At 45.4% G+C, this 25,214-nt stretch overlaps 1 protein-coding gene across 4 annotated transcripts in view; it reads left to right on the top strand.

The window, feature by feature from the left end:
- The window catches only part of LOC146858391 (uncharacterized), a 548,917-nt gene that overhangs the window by 157,919 nt on the left and 365,784 nt on the right, over positions 1-25,214 (top strand). For all 4 annotated transcript variants that reach the window (XM_085649307.1, XM_085649305.1, XM_085649306.1 and 1 more), the window contains 2 exons: positions 20,140-20,257; positions 22,900-23,028. In XM_085649307.1, coding sequence (XP_085505433.1) covers positions 20,140-20,257; positions 22,900-23,028 — 247 coding nt within the window. The remainder of the gene's footprint in view (positions 1-20,139; positions 20,258-22,899; positions 23,029-25,214) is intronic.

Here is a 25,214-nt window from a genome sequence, read left to right as displayed (position 1 = left end):
CGCACGGTGAAAAACCTGAAGAAAAAAATAATAATAAATACATAATTTAGCATTTAAAAAAACGTACAAATTCACTGAAAAAACCATAGGTTTCACACACGTTATAGTTACGAATTAGCATTTAAAAAACCTTGCAAATTCACTTAAAAAACCATAGGTTTCACACATGTTATAGTTAGCTGGACATTTCACTGGTAAAAAACCAATGAAATTCCCCCGTTATAGTTAGTGCAGGCAACTATAACTCACGCGACCGCAATCCTCTGCTGATGACGTCAGATATTACATCACTGATGACATATGTGTCTTTATGAAAAATAAATATTTGTAATATATGTATAGCTAAAGATTAATGGAAGAAGACATGGGTAAATAAGTGTCTAAATACCGTGCGCGCACAGTGAGCACGCGGTGCGCTTCGCGCACCGCGCGCCCACTTTACGCAGTTAGTGCCGTGCACGCACGGTGGGCACGCGGTGCGCTTCGCGCACCGTGCGCACATGGAGGACATATGATGCACTTCGTTTTGAAAGGTAATATTTTAATTTTTCTTATATGTTATAAGCCATGCACAAATTGTGCCCTTCGGGCACCATTTGCACACGGGGTGGAGAGAGTGTGGATAATTTTTTTTTTTTTTTTTTTTTTTTTAAATATTTTAGTTTAACTCATCTTTAATAAGCCATGCACAATTGGTGCCCTTCGGGCACCAATTGCACACGGGGTGGGGAGTGTGGATAATTTTTTTTTTTTTATAATTTTTTACCGTACGCGTATGGTAAGCGTAATCGGCGAAATTAGCAAAAAAATAAAAATTCCGTTTTTGGCCTTGGGGGATCTTTGGGGACTCCCTCAACATTGCTATGTGTGTGGGAGCTGTCTAAACAGCCCCTTTACATGTTTTTGTGCTTTATATTTTAAACATCACTCTCAGTGCGATTCGAATGTTTACTAAGATCTAAGAGCCAATCAGAATCGCGCTCGCTCGCGCACGCCACCGTACGCGTACGGTAAGCGTACCGTAAGCGCACCGTAAGCTGGCTCAGATATATATATTGATTTAAAGGCTATTTTCTCAGAATCTACTGAACAGATTTACACCAAACCTACAAAAGGCACTTCCTTGACCTGAGGACTACCTCTCTGCCAAATTTCTAGTAATTCTGTTCAGCCGTTCGGGCTGTAGCCCTGTCTAAAGGTCCTATGGAAAAATGCATGGGAAAAACGCGTTTTGGGACCCCCCTTTTATCTCAGCCCCCGCTTGACGAATCCCCCCGAGACTTTCAGGGTAGGAGCGGAGCGTAGCGCCCCACCTATTTTGAAAAATTTGCGAGGATTCGTCGACCGGCGCCAAAGTTATTCAAAATAGAATGTTGCGGATTTCCTATGGAAACGTGGTCCTAACTATAACTACCTACTGGCGACCGCCAGTAGGTAATATATATATATATATATATATATATATATATATATATATATACACACACACACATATATATGTGTGTGGTTTTTATGGCATGAAATATAGTGGCATAAAACCCATATTTCACAGGCAGGGAACTATAATATGGAATATATTTCATATTTCCTTGTCAAATATGACCTTAATAAATCATGAAATCATAACAGTCCCAAAAACCACTTTGCAAAGCATTGTCAGGGTTGCTAGGATAATGCAGCATATAAAACAAAAATATCCAAAATGTTACCTAAATTATCTTGCAAAACGCAAATTATGGAGCACATTCTGTGGTAGAATTATTATTAGGCCTGGGCGTGAAATTCCCCTCCGCTCGTGGAGTTTGTGGAGTTTTTTCCACTCCGCGCTCCATGTAGCTTGCGGAGTTCCGAAAAACTCCACAGAGTTTTTTCTCGCTTGACTTAACGTTGGCGAGCGAGAAAAATCTTACTCCAGACCACCTCCAGGTGGGATTTCTCGACGCGGGCAGTCGCGGATGGTCAGTACTACTTATATTGAGAAACCTTCCATTCGTGTTGAGGAAGCTACTGCTCAAGTAGAACATCTTCTTGAGCGGCAGAAAGAAGCAGCGCCCTCTTGCGCTATGCGTGGTCCCGCATGTGCTAAGTTTGCAGCAAGGGACAAACACCCGTTGCTAAAAATTTGCATGAATGGGGCTACATAATGCACTCCGCCCGTTATGCAACTTCGTGTAGAGCAGCGGAGTTTTTTGGTCACTTCAGAACTCCGCAAACTTTGCCCAGGCCTTATTATTTTCATCCAATTCAGCCTTAGTTATAGGATTTTATGATTGTATTATACAAATCAATACACATGCACATTCAGACTAACAACATTCTTATCAGGCATTGAAAAGTAATTAATGGCAAATTACTGAGCTGATTGAGAAATATGAAATCTCATCTAACAATGTGGTACATACAGGACTTGATGCAAAGGGGATTAGATGTGTGTAATATGCATTTGAGTTAGGTTTGAGAGAGGATGCTGCTAGGACTATTTAGTATGTGATTTTATTCAGGTAGGATTATGACTACTGGAAGACTAAACTTGTGTAGGAAAGTGCCCCTTTTTTTGCATGGTTACCACCCACTTTTTGCCTGACATCACCACCTGACTTGATGTACCCTGGGTCCCTTCCAACCAGGTTCCCAGGGCCTGTGTTCTTTCCCAAAACTGTACCTTTGTACCCATAATTGGCACATCTCTGGCCACAGGTAAGCTCCTTGTAAAAGGTACCATAGGTACCAATGGCACTGTGACCAGGGAAGGCCTCTAAGGACTGCAGCACCTATTATGCCACCCTTAGAGGGCCTGTACCTTAACACCCACACACTGCCATTGAAGGCTGCATGTTTTGGTGCCGAAAAAAGTGAAGACTCAACATGGCACACATCACTGTGTGAAAACTTGAGTGAGGACCCGGTACCACCCGAGTCTGTGCTGTGCACAGCATTTACCTACTAGTAGTTTTGGTGAACTTGGAGTGCTGGTCTACCCTCATACAGATTGTTTACACATCACCGTGTGCCATGCCTGCAGCCCACTGCCTGAGGTCTAGGTAAGTCACCCCTCTAGCAGGGTGCACTAGCCCTTAGGTGAGGGTACAGTGGCATGAGCCCTGTACCCTTACAGTGTCTAAGTCCATTCTTAGACATTGTAAGTGTAGTAAAGCGATAAAGAGTATATGGTCTGGGAGTTGGTCATTACGAACTCCACAACTCCATAATGGCTTTACTAAAACCGGAAGTTTGGTAGCAAACTTCTCAGCACATTAAACCCCCCCACTGATGCCAGTGTGGGATTTAATGCAAGATGCATTCAGAGGGCATCTTAAAGACGCTCCCTGAAAAAAACGACCAGCTCTGGTGTGGTTCCTGGGTGGCTGCCTGTCATTTACCACCAGCATACAGGTTTGTGGACCCCTGGGTAGAGATCCTCCACTCTCTGGGTTCAGAGGTGTCATGCCTCCTTCCCCAGGCTAGGCTGGGTCCTGCCACCTTTGCGAGCTGTCCCTGCCTTTTGCTGCCCCCGGCAACTGGCACCCACTGCTTCTGCCTCCCAGTTTGGGCAGAAGAATCAGTGGGAAAACCAAGCTAGGAGGAGAGTTGTGCCCACCTTTGCCAACCCCACCCCTTAGGTGGGGGAGACAAGGTACACATCTCAACCCCCTCCATCTTGAAGATGAGGGGACCCAGCCAATTATGGAGTGGCTCATGCCCCTCCCACTTGAGAGAGGCATAATTGGAAAGGACGAATTGGTCGAGACGTGCACACCCCTTTAAAGCCCCAAACTTTTGTATATTGGGGCAACCCTGTGCTTTGCCTCCTCAGATTCTAGGAAGAAAGAAGAAGGACCAAAGAGCCATGCTAATCTAGGAAGAAGAGGACACCTACTGCTTTGGCCCCAGCCCTTCTGGCCTGTCGCACCTACAACCTGCCTACTGCGAAAAATCTGGTGTGTCCAGCAGCCAGCAACCCCTTAGAGCCCGGAGGACCTGCTCTGCGACCATCTTACAGACTGTCTCCCATGAGCACCGGATTTGCTGCTCAAACAAAGACTCACCCACGGAATCCGGATCCAGGCGGCTCCGTGATTCTGTACCACTCTGCACTCGACGCCCACGGCCTGAGTTCGAGTGGCCTAACACCACTAGGAGATCTCCCCAGTGATCCTGACCTGGGATCTGGTGATCCCCGGTCTCCTTCAAGCCGATGCCTGCAGCCTCAACCTGAAGGGTCCCCACGATAACATGACCGGGGCTGGTAAGAAGACCCAATGCTAGAAGACACCCCTGCACCCGATGCCCTACAGCCGTGGGTGGCCCAACCAATAGTGTCCAGGCATCCCCCAAGAACCCAACTTAACTCTACAGCCGGTGGTCACCTTCGGAAAGTCTCCCTACAAGAGCAGATTCTTTGCCGAACCGGAGGTCTCCATTGGAAGCCACAGGGTCTCCAACGTCTTCTTGGCACACTGTGCAGCTCGTGGTGCAGCTCCTGTGCAGATTATTGGCCCCTTCAGTGCTGACCTGAACCTCAGGAAGTTTGCTACCATATCCGAGTAGCCTGCACGTGAGCAGTCCCTAAGCAAATGCCCCCTTAGCCTCATTGGCTAACATTGGGCACCTGCACTCTGCATCCGACCGCTCCAGTGCCACTGGTGGTGCAACTTAAGTGCCTAGACCTTGGGGAATCTTGGTCCCAACCCCCAAAACTCTCACTCATAAGTTGCTTACTTACCTGAGAAACCACTACCACATTTTTCCCATACGAACTCATGTTACGAGTTTTTTTCTTGAGAAAAGTTCTGTTGAGCTGAACTTTGTATGGGAGAAAAAGTAACTAAACTGCAAACCTTAAAAAGTCTTACTTACCTTGTATTGTGATATCCCTGGTGTGGTATCTGGGCATACCACCCTGAGTATTTGATGTAATCTAAAAGTAATCTAAAAGTATTCTAAAAGTAATTACTATGTAATTTGAACTGTTTTTAAACCCAGTACAAACCTGTAACGATTGGAATTTCATCCACAACTGCATTTCCTTGAAAAGTCTTGCATTTGATAATATCTTTCACTTACCTGTGCCAAGTCCTGTTTGGTTCTAAGAAATAAAACATAAGTATGCCTTTTTATAGTTGCCTAATTGGTCTGGATTCAGTCTCTGAGTGTGTGCCTTCAGTCTTGATTGAGTGAATACAATAAATGCTTAACACAACTCCCTCTGGATAAGCCTAACCGCTCGCCCACACTATCACAGAGAGAGCTGTTAGTACTTACCTAAATTAGCCTCTGCTATACATCTGGCGACTCCCTGGACTTTGTGCACCCTATACCTTACTTTGGTATAGTATATACAGAGCCAGCTTCCTCATTAGCGGCTCGTGGAGGGAGTGCTGCGGCGCGGTGGGGCCGGGCGGGGGAGGATCAGGGTGGGGGTAGTACACTACGGCATACGGCCGAACAGAGTTAAGTAAACAAATAAATAAATAAAACGAATTTTATTGCGCGCGCTGCATTGCCAAATGCGATGCAGCGCGCGCAATGAAATTCGTTTTATTCATTTGTTTGTTTACTTACCTCCGTTCGGCCGTATTCCGTACTTTACTACCCCCCACCCTGGTCCTCCCCGCCCAGCTCCACCGCACCGCAGCACTCCCTCCACGAGCCTCTATTGAGACTTTGGTCCCACATGGTAGATGTCTTTTTGTCCCTGACCTTGAAGATATTCTCATGGAGTGCTTTGTTTCACCTTAGGACACCTCCTCATATCACTTCATGCTAAAAATCTTCTATTATTCAAAATCAACCCAGCTACTAACTTATCACCATTTATCAGAGTATTCCACAAATTTGAAGAGAAAGTCGGGATAAATCAATGCTATTTCCATTCACCACCACTGTGCAAATATGCAATACGGTTTATCCATTGATAAGGCAGGCGTCATCAGTAAAATACCTTGGAGTACAGACCCATAGGGATATTGATACTATACAAAAAAATAACTATGGTACAGCCACAGCAACCCTTGAGGAGCAAGTAAACTGTTAGATAAAACTCCCCTTTAATATGATTGGTAGGATCGCCCATATCAAGATGGTGGTGCTACCTACATTTCTTTGTTTCTTAATATTCAGATGTATCCAATTTGATAATTCTGTACCACAGTACAATCTATCCTGATCAACTAATGTAGGATATCAAACAATCCAGAATAAAATGGATGATGTTGATTCGACCTTACACCGAATGGGGGACCCAATTTTGAGTTATACTATATTTGTGCTCAGGCACCCTCCACTCACTGTTTGTTTCACAAGACGGTGCCACCACCAACATGTAGCCATGTAGCAGTTGAAGCAGGCTTAGCAGAGTCTTATAGATTGCAAATGACTCTCAACAATAGAAAAATCCTCAGCCTTACAGAGATAAACCATTTTATTCTCTGCTTTGGCTTGAAAGGTGCTGAGCAGCTGCACAAGCCTCACAGGCTGTATGCCCCACACCGACCACTGCTTGACAACTTTGTCTTTTCATAAGCAAGAGAACTCGAGGCTAGCTAACAAGTAAGGGTTTTAAACAAGGTTATTATAGGACACGTTACTCGAACAACGTGTTTTATCCCTTTAAAAGTGTTCACACTTCTGCAACTCCGTTAAATTTGTATTTTCTACTCAAACTTGGGGCCAGATTAATCAAGGTTTTGTATTGCCCTTGCACCACGCAAGGGGGCGCAATAGTAACGCAAGACCTAGTGAGTATTATCAAGTACACATGGCTTGCATGACCCTGCATGGTTTGATAAATCTAGAGTAATGAAAGGCAGGACAAATCGCTACCTTGCGTTAGTCTGTAGCAGGGAGGCATTCCATGGGTGAAGAATGGGTGTTCCCATGCATCCACCCATGGATTTTGGCGCATTCCCAGATTTGCCATTAGTAGTAGACTTGGGAACGAATCAAAATGCTACGCCTCCCCAGGTGAGTCGAAACAAGGAGAAATATCTTTATTTCTCCTTATTTTTTCCCACTTTCTACATGTGCTGCATTCTGCAGCACACATAGAAAGTGGAAAATGCCTCTCAGGATTGTTTTTGTGTAGGAAGGTGTCCCTTCACAGGCACCCTTGCACCATGATGCAAGGGTACCCGTGTTGGCGCTAGGCAGCCAGAAGTGTGCCAGCGCTAGGAAAGGACATGAGTGCATCTTATGATGGTAAATACAGGGAATTCCAGCCCTTTCCCCTTTCCGCAGCACAGCAAGGTGGCTTGCTGCATTGCGCTGCATGAAGAATGATAAATCTGGCCCTAGCTTTTAAAGTCGCCTATACATTTTTGCAAGACCTAACAGGACCTGCCCCACTAATTCATGCTACATCTATCAGCAACCTATGGCACCTAGTCTCTAGACTGTACAAAATGGTATAGTCAAATGAATTACACTGTCTCTGAGGGTTAGGGGTAGATGGAAAGCAGATGTACAGCAACAACTAACTGATACTTAGTGAAGTTTCTGAGGTCTGCAGATTAGTGAACTGTCATTGAATGGAGGCATAGGCCCATACATTAAGAAGTCCTTCATAGAATTTACTATACTCCTTCAAAAGTGTTGGACAGATCACCAGACTGACGCAGACTGCATCAGATGTGGAGCGGCGTTAGTAGACTTTTTCCATCTAGCTTGGGTAAATCCTGGCATATATGCATATTACACACCTGTTTTAAATGACCTGCCCGACATCACATCTGCAAAGATATCATCCAGGCCATTAATGACACTGCTGGGTAATGTGTGCAAAATACCATAATCAATAAGGAAATATGCTGCATTGGCATTTCTCTTAGCTATAAAAACAGGTTGTAAAACACTGGGGGCAGGGGCCACTCCCTACTACAGAGCACTGGCATACACAACTCACACAGTACAGTGACCAGGGTGAAACTGACAATACATTACTACTATCTTGTGCGAGACCTACGATCATTTGGGAAACGCCTCATGTGTTCCTACTTAACAGAGAAACTACATTAGCAACTCACCCTTTGCATACAACTGCAAACTAATTCTAAATACCTCACTAATACTGTGTACTTACAAATATCACTTACACTGAATTATGTGTGCCATAGGATGTATCTAACAATTACATGCCCCTAGCATTCCTGAACCAGATGTAGTCATGAATAAGTGATATATTTACACAGTGGTGTTTATACAACTCAGCAATCCTTGTTATAAACCGTGATAATACATTGTGCTTTATATATATATATATGTACTCTATGGTTACGTACACTGCCATTTCAAATGGGAAGATTTGCAGACTTTCTTTCTGTATCTTCTGTGTTAATGTTAAAACTTTAAAGTAAACGTAAAAGTTTAAAAACTAAATTATATATGTATGAAACGTTTACAGGAGTCAAGGGCAATTAGGGACTACTGGGTGCAGACTGTGTCCATTGTAATATACAAAAAACAACTATGAGTCTCATACGATTGGAGACCTTGACACAGGAATAAAGGTGATGCTGGAAACTAGTAAAGCTGTGGATTCAAGTATGCATATGTGTATGTATGCATAGATGTAAAAATTCCCATCATCAACCTCGAGAGGTTAGCTTCATCATCTGGGAATGGAGGACTTGGAAGAGTACCATCTTCTACTTGGCAATTTGTAGATCTTGGTCTCTTATGCGTCCCAAACCAGTAGCTGGTATATTTAGTTGTTGTTGGATGATGGAAAAGTATGATAATTGCAGTGCTCGTGAAGTGTGAAAGTGTAAAGGTGCTGGATAAAAATTGTCTAACAAGGCACTAAACACATTTTATTAGATCGCTACCTTGTTGGCAATATATAAAAACAGTGCTATAACAGTTTCAATAATATAATAACTGTGATGGAAAAAAGGTCAAATTGTCCATTGTAGCCTTTTACCATTGGTGTACTGGGGCTGAACCCAAAACCGAGGACCAAGTAACCCCTTTAGCACTTGACCCTCAGGGTAGTGAAGTTGAGCTGTCCAAGACTTCCTCGTGGAGGTGATATGGAGTTAGAGACTTCGAAGTCCATAAGCAACCAATACCAGCTAATACTTCAATGTCCAGCCAATGCTTGTTCTTTTGTCAAATAAGAAGTATTTTACTCGAATTACACACCACACAACACTATGCATAATGTCCCACAAACAGCGAATGATACCAGGTAGTATTAATAATACCCTCTGGTAACTGCTGGGGAGTCAGCCTTTGCTGCTCATGTTGGACAATCTCATAGGACACTCTCTGTGAGATGTTTAAAAATACCTGGCCACTAGGAAATATACTTTATAAGTACTAATGGCTGACATGACTAAAAAGGGGTTACGGGAAAATACGCAATTGAATGTATGTGACAGGTTCCCAGTCTACATGTTTCAAAGCCTGCCCCTACAGCTTTTTCTTCAGGACCAATTAGAGTTGATCCCCACTATTCCCTCCAAGGAATATAAAGGTGTCATTATACAGTGCCTATACTGTGGTTTTATACAATACCCATTTGGTTTGTTGTTTCAGGGACCACCTATATTATGATGGTCTTGTTAAGGTTCATATTGTGTTTGTAATACTATGATGCCTCATGAGCGCTTTTACGGGAGGGAAAGGGACGCGTCTAGCCGCGGGCAGGCAGCAACTTGCTGTGTGAGGGAGTAGCTTTCGTATAAGTTTGACTAGACGCGTCCCTTTCCCTCCCGTGAAAGAGCTCATGAGGCATCATAGTATTACAAACAAATACTCATTTCTTTGAATGAGTCATAATGGACAGAAGGCCCGGGGCACTAGAAACCTCTCTCCCTCTTTTGATAATTACTAGTATGAACTAGATACCACAATGGGAACGTCAAAATCAGTACCTGCACGGCATGGACGGCTGCAGTCCATGCCATGCAGGTACTGGGATACATGCACACATGGGGGTACAACATGTGCCCCCCTGCATGCATCCCGCGGCCAGATCACACAATGACTGTGTGCTGGTGTGCATGTGATGCAACACATATAATGTGGTACTGTTACAGTTGCTTAATTGTATGCATCGTCCTAATGTTCTCTTCTCCCCATCCCATCTGTCCTGCTTTACTCTTTTTTCCACCCTGCTTCCCTCAGCTTCTCTCCTCCTATTTCCCCTTTCTCCATATGATCTTTCTCAGTCGTTATCCCACTTTCTTCCCACCCTCACTCTGCTTCCTTTCTTCTCTTTCCTTTCCTCTCTCTCAGTATCTATTTATAGCATACTAGCCCTCCCAGGTAGATCACATGCTCACTGTTTGAGGTCTTTCCTAACACTTGGCATCTTGTAGCACATAATGGGCTAGCATTTAATAAATATTTTAGTTTTGTGGGTTTCTTCATATAGTACTTCATACTGTACTGCTACCATTTCTAATCACTGTACGTGATATATGTTATTATTATCATATGTAATGCTATATGTTTACCAACCCAGGATGGATGGAAGGCTAAGTTGAGTGTGGCAGGCTTGAACTCATGACCTGCAGTTTACAGCAAGCATTTAACTCATTGGTACTCATAGATCCAGCAGCAAGTTAACCTCTTGCTGCTGATAACCTGTGTGATTTGCAAGTCATGAGTTCAAATGAAACCAGGCCCACCCCAGCCTACAATCCTTTCAATGTCAGTATATTAAATGAATTGCAACTACATTAGCTAATACTGCTTGGAAGTGTGGTGCAAAGCTCTGTTGAAAAACAAGTTATTGTTCATGGCACTACATGTACGCATTGTGCTGCTGAGTATGCATAACGTTTGGGCTATGCATACGGATGCACTTTTGTATCCCTGGGTACCTTTTGCCACTTTGTACGTATAGTATTATGCTGCACATACACAGTCGGTGCTGGTCAATCGTGTGATTGTGTCTTAATACTAATGATGGTATACATGGTGTTTCTCTAGATTTAATTAAAATGTATTGAGTGTTGGCAATAGCTGGAAGCCATTTTGTAAATATGCATATTGACTGATTGTACATAGACATGAGTGAAGTGGCTGAAACCAAAACTGAAACAATGCACACAGAATAAAGTCTGTTCCAGGACACAGGGGAAAGGCTGTCTGCTCAAATGCACAGGAAAATGCTGGGTTCTGGCATACAGGAAAGCTGCCTACTGCAGCAGACGTAGAAAAACCAGAGAAATAATGTCTGCCTTCCATAGTAATATTCATTGTTAATGATAACTTGTTTGTTATGTAGTTCTTCATTCTGAACTTATGCATTTTTCAACCGTTTTAAATAGCTGGTGTTACTGTTTGCAGGTTTAATGGTCCACAATTACCCAAACTCAGAAGGATGGAAGGCTAAGTCGGACTAAATTAGCTTTGCTGGGATTCAAACTAGTGACCACTAGGTGGATCCAGGGTTTAGCTGCATGTCTCATCTACGAGCCTTCAACTCACTGAGTAATACTTCCGAGTCAATGAGAGATAAAGAGGTGCATTGAGGCTGCCAGGCAGTGCCAAACGTGTGAAGTACCTGGTTTTAAGGGTGAAAATGGCATAGTGAGAGCATAGGAGTCCTAGACTAACTCTTGTATTTCCAGCACATGTCCTCACATATCCTGCTAGTCACTGATTCAGAACAAGTGCCTCGTTTTTCATCTTGCATAGCCACTGGGAAAAGATGACACTCCTACCCACATGCCAAAGACCCTACAGTGAGACACGTACCAATTGTCTAGATTCTACATACTCAGTAGTTCCCTTCCTACTATTACACCATCGTAAAGACATTTTGTTATCTTTACACTATGTGCCCTGTGAGTTCTTTTTGAAGTTCCTTGCCCCAGTCCATGGTTACTGGTCAGTATCCTTCTTAGTTCTGTTGCTTGCCTTGGTGTCCCAAGGCCACACACTGGTGTACTCCAAATGGATATCCAGGTTACCCATTTTAGACACTAGATTCAGTTGAGGCAGAGAAGTCGAGCAGCAATGACATACTTCAGTAGGAGGAGGGAATTTAAACCGCAGATTCAGTAGGACACAGTAAGGAATAGATAAAAATCAATGTGCTTACCCAACTTTAAATCGGAGAACAAAATAACTATACTTAACAAGTAAATAAGTAGCACATTGAAAAGGAGGTACACATAGAAAACTAGGAGGTGCTAGCAAGTTTAGGGGCAACATATGACCTCAAACATTATTAAAGCTCCTTTGCCCTGTTGACTGTTGTCCTATTGGGACTTGATTCAGACCGATTTGAGGAGTTTCTTAAGAAGTCCTTACTTCCTAACCGGAGCAAAATTGGGTAGAAATGTGGGTAATTATTCAATCAAGATTTGTAGAGCGTGGTTGCATTACCCATTAGAGTCTTGAGGCACTGGGAGAACATGCTACCTGCTCTTCTATTGGTTGAACATCCAGGTCTTGAGATCCTTCCTGAACTGCTGGTGCGATAGTGAGGCTCTGAGGTGCAGGGAGAGGTTGTTCCAGGTCTTAGCCGACAGGTGGGAGAAGGAGCGGCCTACATTGTTCATCCGGCCGATGTGTAAGTAGCTGCTAGGGAGAGGGATTCGGAGCTGAGTTTCCTGGTAGATTGCTAGAAATAAATGTGATTGTTGAGGTACTCCGGTCCTTCGTTGTGTAGTGCCTTGTAAGTGTGGGTGAGCAGCTTGAACTGGCATCTCTTCGCAACTGGTAGCCAGTGCTATTTCCGGAGTTGAGGGGTGATGCGAGTCCATCTGGGGAGGTCGAGGGTGAGACTGGCTGCGGTGTTCGGGATAGTCTGGAGTTTTGGCATTAGTTGGATGTTCATTCCTATTTAGAGGGAGTTGCAGTAGTCTAGTTTGCTGGTGATGAGAGCATGCATGACTGCTCACATGGTGTTGGGTTTTACCCATCTGAAAGCCTTCCTGAGCATTTAGAGGGCAAGGAAGCAAGCAGAGGAGAACGCACTGACCTGCTTCTTCATGGATAGCTGGTGAGAATGATGCCAAGGTTGCGGGCGTGTTCTGTAGGTTTGGGAGTTGGGCCCAGCTCAGATGGCCACCATTCGTTGTTCCAGAGGGTATCCTTGCCTTTCTCGAAGATGAGTACTTCTGTCTTGTCATTGCTGAGTTTGAGACTGTTGTTGTTCATCCAGGCGGCCACTTCTTTCATACATCTTTAAAACTAGTCCTGGGTCATTAGTCAGGGGGACGATGAGTTTGGTGTCGTCGGCGTAGGAGATGATGTTGAGTCCTTGGCTCTTGACGATGTTGGCCTGGGGTGTTATGTATACATTGAAGAGGGTTGGGATGGGCCTCATGGGAAATACCAATGAAAATAAGGGAATCGATCGTGAACTGCAGCTGATGATGTTCTTAGGGAACATAATTTCAACTAGCATCGGTGCACTTCAAAAACTACACTTGGATAAGCCATAGGGAGTCAACCCTAACAAAGTGGACTAGCAGACACTCAAAACATCATGGCAGAAAAAGACCTACTTAAGGCCTGGGGGATCCGCGTAGATAACTGCCCAATGGAAAAGCACCCCCACGTGCTATTACAGAGGTTGCATAAACAAGTGGTACAAGAACCACAGAAAAGCATACTAAGGGGTACAAAATCGACCCGAGTCATATCTGTGATAATAGTATTAATATCCAGCTTCACAAGGGCGATGGAACCAGACATTGCATGGAGATAAGAGCATCTCACGATGCAATGATATCAGAGAACTGGGCCTGGATCTCAACGGCACTGCACACCAATGGGAGGGCAAATTCCTAGCACAAGAAAACTTTCGATCATGCCTGGATCCCAACATCATTGGATACCAGGGAAAGGCCAAACAAACAACATCGAAGGTATAAAGGAGCTGACAACAAGAACCAAGATCAGAATAATAAGTTGGAATGTGGCTGGGCTCAAATCGACTATAGCTAATAAAGAAGCCATGGAATTCCTTAAAACAGTAGATAGTTTATGCTTACAGGAAACTTGGATGATAACTCCAAGCTCTAATAAAGGTTTCCAGGCGACCCACACATTGGCCAACAAGAAAAACATCTTTGGAAGACCAACTGGTGGGGTCTCAATCTTCGTAAAACTAAACCTGCAAGTACGAGTCAAGGAAAGGCCTACGTACTCACCAGACGTTCAGATCATAAATATAAAAGGAATTGGACTAGAGGGCACTCCAATCACAATCGCAGTAATATACCTCTATGTTAATCCAAACAAGAAAGTAAAATCCACAAACCCCAGGATGATCACTGGACTGATTAGAGAATATCTTTACGAGAACCCAGGGCATGGCTGTATTGTTACCGGGGACTTTCACATGAGAGAACAAACTCAAGGGGAGAGTGGGCGGAACATCATGCCTGCATTAATGAATTTAACCTGGGGTCTGCGAACCAAATGGGGCAATCAAACAGGAAACCACAACCCACATTCAAAAACATCTCCACGCTAGACTACATCTTCCTGAGCAAGAACCTATTGAAGAGGTGTGAAGAATATAAGGTGCCACATACTACTGTAAGTGATCATCATTCATTATCCATCCTTGTCAATGTAAGCACCATGCTGCATGAGGAACACCTCCTTGTTGGCAAAATGCTCAATCCAATCAGTGAACCTGCACCGATAAAACAAATTAAATGGAGACCCACAAGCCTGGCCAGAAATAACAAGTGGAAACAGGTTATATGTAAAACTGGCCTTCAGAAAAGCTGGTCAAAAATCATGGACTTGCTATTCAAAGCTTTGAGTGCAGGAAGGCAACCCACCCGAAAAGGCAAACTTATTGGAAATGGGCCAATCCATCTCCTCGATAATAAAGAATTCAGAGAGAGTAAAAAGAGGTGTCATCTGACAGAGCTACAGTATAGGAGACAGAAGTGACCACGGATGGAAAAATCCTGAAAACATCCAGAAAATTGCATTAAAAAAACGTCTGGCAGCTGAAACAAACCAACTCAGAAGAAAAAAGGAAATATATATATGCACTGTTTGCACCGCATAAGAACGGAGAATTTTGGAGCTATGTTAATGGCCTAAATGGTGGAGGCCACACAGATAATGCTGTACCCTCCAACAAATGGGTAGCCCACGCAACAAAGCTTTATGTCGACCTAGATAAACCCATGGCTAAAACCATTGAGGTAGAGAGCAATCACCCTGATGAGAATGAGGCAGAGCACTTTGCTTCAACAGAAAAAGAAACCCTAACTACCCTCAATGGAATCAGGAAGGCTGGGGCTTCCGGGCCTAATGGGTTACCAGGCAGTATCTTCAATTAAGATGATAATTTTGCGCCCCTCACATGCATAGCCTGTTCTACCAATGCTATATCACCTTGGAAGTACCGGACTCAAGGAAAGGCTCCATCTTGCATCCCATTTATAAAAAAGAGATGCTTCCGCCTGGAGAACTACAGACTGATCGCGCTGACGTTGATGGGAAGGCATTTGCAAAAGTGCTCCTGAAAAAGCTAAAGGCATGGATAAAAAAAAATCTAATCATACAGCAATATCAGACAGGATTTCGACCCAACTCATCTAGGCTGGACAACGCCATTGCGCTATCATACCTGGCAACCAAGGCCACAGAGGTTGCCTCTCCTCCACTCAATGCATGTTTTGTCGACTATATGTTATGTTATCTGGTGTTTTTTATTGAGCGCTCAGCTACTCAAGCAGAGTGTCCCGGCGCTGTGTACTGCTGGGGAACCCATCCTGGCTTTCCCTGTGAGATGGTCCCTTACTGGGCATCTCCAAGGTGAAGACCAAGTATCCCCGGCGCTGATGGGGCCGTTAGTGGAGATTAAGCAAGCTATTGCCCAGAGTTGCTGAGTGCGATCCATGATTAGAGTAGGCACCGAGGCGAGAATTATCGAGTCCGCTGACCTTGGCCCAAGACCCTGCCGCGTCGGGAATCGAACCCTGGTCCCTGACCGACCTCTGCTTCCGGGTCTGCCGCCTCTAACCAGTGAGCCACACCACTCCACACCATAGTGCCGCCTTTGACAGCATTCATCGAAACATACTGTGGGCAAAACTTGCAAAGTGGGGCATCCCGAAGAAACTTTTGGCAGCCATCATGACACGTCACACTGGTACTTGGGTTCACACTAAGCTTACACAGACATGTGTAACAGCTAAGATCTATACGAACAAAGGGTTACAACAGGGCTGTGTGATCGCCCCTACATTGTTCAACTTATACACTGCGGATCTGAGAGAGGCACTCCTAAAAGCTAACATTTTTCTGCCTAAACTGGGCCATCTCAGAATTCCAATCATGCAGTACGTGGACGACCTCGTTCTACTGGATCAAACTAGAATAGGCATGAAAAGGGCATTGGCGACACTACACCTATATAATATGGAAAACAAACTTCAAGCCAACGCAACAAAAACGAAGGTGCTGGTTTTTGGCTATAAACCAAAAAAATCACTATTGGGTTGGCATCTCAGCCCGCTAAGGATTACTACTGCTAACAAATACACTTATCTAGGAGTTCAATTCTCAGACACAGGCAGATCAACACTGCAGGCCAAAGCACTCGAGGCTAAAGCGGCTAAGGTCACACACGGATTATGCAAATTAAATCACAAGCTCTAAGGCCACTCAATAGAGGGCATCCGACGAGTAATGCAAGCAAAGTTAATTTCAACACTGAGCTATGGCCATCTCGCCTTTCCGGCCTTGCTTACCGATAAATTGGAGAGTCTGCATACCATGGCTTTCAGAAAGGGTTTTAATCTTCCATACTCAACCAGGCACACACTGATTCGCGTGCAGTTCAATATTCCGGCAATGGACATTGAATGTAAAAAACATATAGTCAAATTCTATTATTGCATGATCAACGCAGGTCCTGCCACAATCAGGGAAGAATTACAAACAGTTTTTATCGATAACAATAGCCGCTGGGCAAGGTATCTTTTGATGGCCAACAAGTCATTGGTCCTGCCAGCAGACCTCTTAACGAATACACCCTTAACAATAGCCGGCCTAATAAGCCTGTTAAAATAATAGGGCTAGCACACCTCAAGGCAACAGGATCTCGAACAGATTAGATACATCCCTGGCGCAGAGGGTCTCGTCTACTCACACAAAGCCACTCCATGTCAACCATATCTGAAGGAAGGATTGGGAAGGCAAGCCCTACAGAACGTTCTGAGAACCAGGCTCCTGACATTACCAATATGAGATTACAGGGGCCACTGGAAAAACACATCGCCAAGAAGCAGAGGATGTTGCTTGTGCCAATACCACACAGAATCAGCTGTGCATATAATTTGTTGTTGCTCAGCTTTGCTGGGCCCGAGGCGATTATATCTAAGAACAATGCTCCTTCAAAACAGTGTAAGATCATGCAAGGAGGCTCTAATGTTCATCTACACCACCACAGAGCTGATCGACCTTCCACAAATTGGCTAGTTCTATGTGGCATCTGGAAGGACTCTTCGAACAATGAAAGAATTGATGATGAAAGTCAAAAACATGAGCAGCTGATCACCTATTGTGGCAGCAACACTGGCACCATATGATTCTATACACCGTTCACCTGTACCACTGTTCATTCTTTCACATTGTACATTTTATTTTGGGAGGAGTACTGTTTTTCAATTTATCCCATATGCCTGCCTACGCATACGATGATTACATGCATGCCTGCACAACACAACATTGCATGCTCACGCACCTATGCCTTTCAGCTTTGCCCTGATGCCTGTCTGCATTTGCTATAAAAAATAAAAGAAATTCCGAGCTATCTGCTGCACCCATATCACTTTGCTGCTGCACTTTCAGATGTTCTTAATATTTTATGTGGGTCACACATGTCTTTACAATTTGATAGACCTTTTATTATTAGATATATGTTTTATGATGTAACACACACTGTACTTGTAAATGATTTTAGGTAGTCATACAATAAAGAATTTTAACCATGTTCTTAGGGAACGTGGAGTAGGGTGGGGGATGAACTTCTGTGTTCTTCCTGGTCTGCAGGATGCGATCCACTTGAGGGCTGCTTCTTGGATTCTGATCTGGTGGAGTCTGTTTATAAGTGTGTGGTGGGATACAGTGTCGAAGGCTGCTGAGAGGTCAAGGAGGATGAGAACTGCTGTTTCACTGTGGTCTAGCAGCATTTGGATGCTGTCTGTGGCTGGGACTAGGGCTGTCTCTGTGCTGTGATCAGCTCTGAAGCCAAATTGGGAGGGGTCCAGAAGGTTGTGGTTCTCCCAATGTTTAGTGAGCTGGATGTTGATGGCTTTCTCGATGCCCTTGGGTGGGAAAGAGAGCACGGAGATTTGCTGTAGTTCTTAGGTTCTCCTGGTTCTGCAGATGGCTTCTTTAGCAACCGCTTCACATCAGCATGTTTCCATTTCTGGGGAAAGTGGGCCGTGGTGTTTGCGGAGTTGAGGACCTTGGTAAGCTCTTTACTGATGGGTTGATTGCCGAGGTTGAAAGTATGGTGTGAGCAGGGGTCTGCTGGGGCTCCGAAGTGGTTGGATCCCATGATGGACGCCATTTCCTTCACGGAGAGGGTGTTCCACGAGCTAAGCTGGTGTGGGTGTGTGTCGGTCGGCATGATACGGTTGATGCTGTCCTCGGCAGGGGGCTGGGGTGAGACGTTTTGGTAGATGGTCTGGATTTTGTTGTGAAAAAATCTACAAGGGTGTCGCAGAGAGCCTGCGAGGCTGTGATGTTGTTTTTGGTAGCCAATGGGTTGGTGAACTCCTGGACTATGTTGAATAGTTCCTTGCTGTTGGGCAAGAGATATTAATTGTGAGACCAACTCTGGACAATAGATACCACTGTGAAATCATAGGATGAAATAAAAGGTGGCACTATTAGAAACAGAAGTCAAGAATAAAACGTGTCATCCTATAACATGTAGAGCCCATAAACTCACCACCCAAACAGGTGGGAATCCATCCATCAAAGTATCTCATGACATGAGCACACTGGTCCCAGTGCTATTCTAGTGACCTGTTTTCTAGTCACAAGTGTCTGATTAGGGACACAGATCACACAGAACTGGAGTCCAGGAGCATGTTTTCATGCTAAAATTGGTGATATTAACATTGATTTTTAGTGCATATAGAATACTGGCAGTGTTTTGTCAATGTGAGGCCTTTGCCGATATAGAGGTGGGCACTAAATGGGTACCAGTGCACAACTTGAGGTCTAATTTGGGGAACTGATCTATATCAATTAGAAAGCTTTTATTCTACCAAGCTCAAACCCGCTATAGAGTTGTTGTTGAAACTCACCCAGTTTGAACTGATGCTGTTGGTCAAATATACTTCAAGGTGCACCATTTGACACATATTTTCCTGCACATTATTTTAGGGGAGAACCCATTTATGTAGTTTGTTTATCTTACCGAATGTTGGGATGGTGAATACCATGGGTGTGTAGTCTTAAATCCACCTCATGCCTCTTTAATCCACGGTCAGACGCTCCTTGACACTTTATCTCGCTCTTTCTGGTTTTTCTCCATCTCTGTTCTCTTCATTGGTCACTGTTTTTTCATCTTTTCCCCGTTTGTAAGTTTCTCCTTCTCAGTCTGTGAAGTAGAAATAAGTGCCGGTCCCCAATCATGAGTGCCGGTGGGCCCTTCTGCAAGCGCCAACTCAAATTAAGCAGCAATCCTGTGCATTTGTTCAAATAATATTCCATTGCTCTTTGAAATGTACATTTTGCCATTATTTTTCCTAAACCAATTTGGGGTAAACTAGATATTCTCTATAAATATGAACATAATATTATTGCGTTTTTTAGGAATATTAGTGAGTTTTCTCATGCACTATTTGCCTCAACTTTTTAAAGATTAAAATTCATTATGCCTAGTGTTATTAGCGGGCGCCAGGCTCCCAAAAATAAATACTCCTGGTATTAGGCAGGTGGAACTTGGGGTGTATCAGAAGCGCTGCATTCTATGCTGGTAGTGCCTTTCTAAAGGGAGTAAGGGCGCTAGCCCCTGAAGGAAGTGATGCATTCAGAGGAAGCGCTGTTAACGCGAGCATCGGTGTGTGAGGGAACGAGGTCACGGGCCTTCCTTCCCAGGGCGCGGCAAGCTACGATTGAGTATGAAATATCACGCAATAGCGTTCAAAGACAACGCGGTGACCTCCACGATGGTTTATGTTTCAGGTGCATTTGCTGGAGAAAAGGCCGGACCTGAAAGGGAAACTGCACGCTTTGTTTAACCAGCCCCTGCCGACGCCTCTGAGGGGCCGGGCCTGGAGGCTCTACCTGTCCAACACCAAGGGTAAGGTGGCTCGGGTTACTGGGAATGCCGTGTACAAGCCGTGGGCAATCACCAGTGTCCATCACAGGGAGGGTTAGGCCAAAGACCCACCCAGGGACTTGGCAGCCCGCCCAGGAGGTACTGGTGAGGATGGGCAGGGCCCAGTTCACTGACTGGCCTAGACGTGGGACTCGCCGGTATACACCATTATGTGCTCATTCCAAGTCACGTGGGCCCCTGGCTGCGTGTGCATTGTATATAGAAGCCCCAATGCACACCCAATCAATGGACCCGGGACCCTAATACATCAATGCATTTCCCCATCAGGCCCCTGGTCACCTTAACTCATGCACACTGCAGATATTAGCCCCAATGCACACTCATTCAATGTAACCTCTTCTCCTAGACACGCACATTGTATATAGATGCATAATGCACACTGCATGTAGAAACCTCAATGCACACTCATTTCATGTGACCTTGCCTTCTAGCCTCACGCCCTGTAGAAACCTCAATGCACACTCACTCCATGTCACCTAGCCCCATAGCCTCATGCACACTACATGTAGAAACCTCAATGCACACTCAGTCCATGTCACCTGGTCCCCTAGCCTCATGCACACAACATGTAGACACCTCAATGCACACTCACTCCATGTCACCTGGCCCCCTAGCCTCATGCACACTACATGTAGAAACCTCAATACACACTTATTTCATGTGACATGGCCTTCTAGCCTCACACACACTGCATGTAGAAACCTCAATGCACACTCACTCCATGTCCCCTAGCCTCGTGCACACTGCATGTAGAAACCTCAATGCACACTCACTCCATGTCACCTGGTCCCCTAGCCTCATGCACACTGCATGTAGAAACCTCAATGCACACTCAGTCCATATCACCTGATCTCTAGCCTCATGCACAGTGCATGTAGAAACCGCAATGCAAACTAATTTCATGTGACCTGGCCTTAACCTCATGCACACTGCACGTAGAAACCTCAATGCACACTCACTCCATGTGACCTGGTCCCCTAGCCTCATGCACACTGCACATAGAAATCTCATTGCACACTCACTCCATGTGACCTGGTCCCCTAGCCTCATGCACACTGCATGTAGAAACCACAATGCACACTCACTCCAGTGACCTGGTCCCCTCTCCTAATGCACACTGCATGTTGAAACCTCAATGCACACTCACTCCATGTGAACTGGTCCCCTAGCCTCATGCACACTCCATGTAGAAACCTAAATGCACACTCACTCCATGTGACCTAGTCTCCTACCCTCATGCACACTGCATATAGAAGCCCCAATGTTCTCACCATGTAGCCTAGTTCTGTAATGTCATTCACATTGCCTTTGCGCACTTCTCCCTCAGACACATTTAATACAAAAAGTCTTTGTTCCCCCCTGTCATCCATCCATCTCTCTCGATTCTTCGTGAAGTTGTTCCATCCCTAGTATTATGTATGAGTGTTACAGAATGTCCCACTCTCCGCATCTCCCCCCAATGTTATCTGTGTTCCCCCCCCTATCCTCATTATTCGATCCCATTATTACTCGAGGTACTTCCTATGTCCTCTCACAGTTTCACCCGATATCGTCCCTCGCCTGTCTTTCACTCACTGAATTACTTGATTTCCTTCCATGCCCATCTTTAAAGTAGGGGTGGGCGAAGATTTCCACTCCGCCGGTGGAGTTCGCGGAGATCTGCTCACTCCACGCAGAGTGCCGGGTGGAGAGGAGTTTTTCCACTAGTGCGGCTACCCAATGTTAAGTTGGCGAGTCAGAAAAATAGCCTACTAGACCACCTCCCGGCAAGATTTCTGAACGCAGGCGGTCGCGGCAGGTTGCTGCTATTGGCATTGAGAAATGCTACCTCTTGCGTTGAGGAAGGTGCTGCTCCAGTGGCATAGCAAGGAGGAGTGGGGGGCGGTCCACCCCAGGCGGCAGGCGTTTTGGAGGGCAGTGGCCTCTCCCCCACCTCCGCTCTTACCTGCGGCCGTCACGGGATGGCCACAGCAGGAATCACCAGCACACACACCCCCGCTCTTCCATACGGCCGCCACGGGCAGCAAATGCATGAGCCGCCACGAGCAGTCGAAGGTCTAGCTACGCCACTGTGCTGCTCACATTGAGGAAGCTGCCGCTCGAGTAGAAAATCTACTCGAGCGGCAAATCTACTTGAGCTTCAGAAAGAAGCAGTGCCCTCTGGTGCTCCACGTGATGCAGTTTGTGCTAATTTCACAGTGCGAGAGAAGCTCTTGGCACTAAAAATCAGCATGAACAGCGCAACCTACAGACTCCGCCACTCGTGGAACTCCACCTAGCGCGGCAGAGTTTTTTCAGCACTTTGCAGAGTTCCACATAGTGCGGTTCTGCAAACTCTGCCCAGGCCTACTTTAAACCCCGAAGCAAACCATGGAACTGGTGACCCCTCTATTTTTTTCATTTTATACCTTAATTTGAAATGTATGCGAAATTGACACCACTTTTAACTGCTCGCCCTAGGCGTCCGCCTTGGACACCTGTCTGGACGTCCCTCTCGACCTGCTCATCCTCCTCTGCCATTCGCCTTTGAGTCGGCAGATTGACTGCTCACTGCAATAACTCTATGCCTTGTACTCATGTACTTCTTTGTCCCATTCTAACAGCTCGGATGGAGTATCTGACCCAGGTAGCTGTGAATAAAGCTAAATCGAGTCTGGACAGAGAGATTTCATTGCAGTGTGTCTCTCTCCTGTCTGCAGAGGAGACCATCGAGCATCTCAAAGACAACACGCGTAAGTGATCCCAGACTTTGTGTGGGTGAAAGTGTCAGTAATCCCTGCCTAAACCTCCCCCCAACTTTGTGTGTGGAAGTCTATAGTGTCAGTAACCTCGGAACGGATGTCTCAAAATCAGAAGCGTGTGTGTTGTCTTGTGTCAGTATCAGCAAAGTAAAGAGCTTGGGAAATATTATTCACGCCATTCTGTGCAAAGGACTGGTTGTCAGTGGTCCCACTGTACATTATTTTCCCCTTAATCTTAATCTAGAGCTCAAGCTTTCGGGTAGGAAAGGGTGGTATTAACCTGAAATTCTGGGCAGGAGAGGGTTTGAGAACGCCAGGTTACGGATAGGAGAGGTGTCATTAGCCTCGGAATCTGTGTAGGAAAAAGGGTAAGTAGCCTCAGACTCTGCGCAGGCCAGAGTGCCAGTACTCTCAGGCTGTGGGTAGGACAGAGTGCCAGTAGTCTCAGATTTAGGATAGGACTTAGAGGCGGTATCCTGAGACTTTAGGTAGGACAGAGTGGCAGTAGCCTCAAGCTCTGGGTAGGACAGAGTGTCAGTAGCCTCAAGCTCTGGGTAGGACAGAGCGCCAGTACTCTCAGACTGTGGGTAGGACAGAGTGTCAGTAGACTCAAGCTCTGGATAGGACAGAGTGGTAGTAGCCTCAGACTCTGAGCAGGAAAGAGTGTCAGTACTCTCAGACTATGGGTAGGACAGAGTGGCAGTAGCCTCAAGCTCTGGTTAGCACAGAATGGCAGTAGCCTCAAGCTCTGGGTAGGACAGAGTGTCAGTAGCCTCAAGCTCTGGGTAGGACAGAGGGGCAGTAGTCTCAGATTTAGGATAGGACTGAGAGACGGCATCCTGAGACGTTAGATAGGACAGTGTCAGTAGCCTCAATCTCCGGATAGGACAGAGTGTCAGTAACCTCAAGCTCTGGGTAGGACAGAGTGTCAGTATCCTCAAGCTCTGGGTAGGACAGAGTGTCAGTAGTCTCAGATTTAGGATACGGCGGAGGGCCAATAGCCTGGGTCTCTGGGTAGGGCAGTGTCGGTAGCCCCAGAGTATGACTAGATGGTGTCAGTAAACCCAGGCTCTGGTCAGGACAGGGCACAGTAAATGTCACCGATCCATGACTGTGGACAGGACAGGTGCTCAGAATTATCAGTCCCTCACAACATCTTGTCGGAATCACGATTTCGCCCGTTCGCCGTGCAATTTCCTGCTGCATCCCAAAAGCATGGTGCTGTTCAGAAACGTGTACGCGAGTTTTGGCTTCGGTTATTATTCTGAGTCTTTTCTTCATTTTTAGATAAATGGCCGAACTTCCGCCCTGGATGCTGTAACTGTGACCTCTGTAACATCCACCTGGATCATGGTGTGACCCTACAGGGTGATCCATGACTCATCCTTCCGAGCCGGTGAAAAACAGGATATTAAACATGTCAGCAGAGGAACTAGGCCTCGGAACACCCATCTCCTCTGACAGAGCTCGCCCGGCCCCAGCGTCCAGCTCTGAGCTTTAATTTAACAAGTGATGGAATCTTTATCTTCAGTCAGTTCAATGGCAGTGAACCTAGACCACAACTCGCATAGGGAGCCCCTACAACTGGAAATACGGTATCCCTCTGTTATGGAGACCACACGTTTGCACTATAGCAGTAGATATCAGTTCCTGCTACCTTGACCTAAGTAGGAGGAGCCGTTTCGTATTGGGAATATTTCAGATTAGTCATTACAAAAATTCTCTCCACGCATGGCTGCAGGAATACACAACCCGTGTTCTTCCAAGTGCCAAGGTGGAATTTGTTTGCTCTGTGCTCTTTACAGGAAATCTTCCTTACTCACTTGGGCTGTTACTCGTTCAGTGAGTAGGTTTAAACAGCCTGGGAAGATGTAGAACTGGTAGTACGATTAGGCCATTGTAGGCAAATGTCCTAGCCACGAGAGGGTGGAAGATTGCAAAAAATTGGCCTTCTTGTTAAGGTGTAGGGAGTGCCCAAAAAGAAAAATACCATTTTGCCTGGTGCTCTGGAAACTTTTGCACCAGATCGAAGAACCTTTGCTAAAGCTGAACAGCTGTGCAGAGAGGGCTGTGCACCCCAGGCCGACCCACTACCATCTCACCTGCAGCTGCAGCTGTCAAGTTTCATCACTGGAGCTGGGAACAAAGCGATTTTATTGATGTTCACAAACATCTCA

This window comes from Triturus cristatus, chromosome 3_2 (genome assembly GCF_964204655.1).
Source record: "Triturus cristatus chromosome 3_2, aTriCri1.1, whole genome shotgun sequence".
NCBI lineage: Eukaryota > Metazoa > Chordata > Amphibia > Caudata > Salamandridae > Triturus > Triturus cristatus.
The sequence above is the reverse complement of the archived record's forward strand: the minus strand, read 5'-3'. Positions and strand labels throughout refer to the sequence as shown.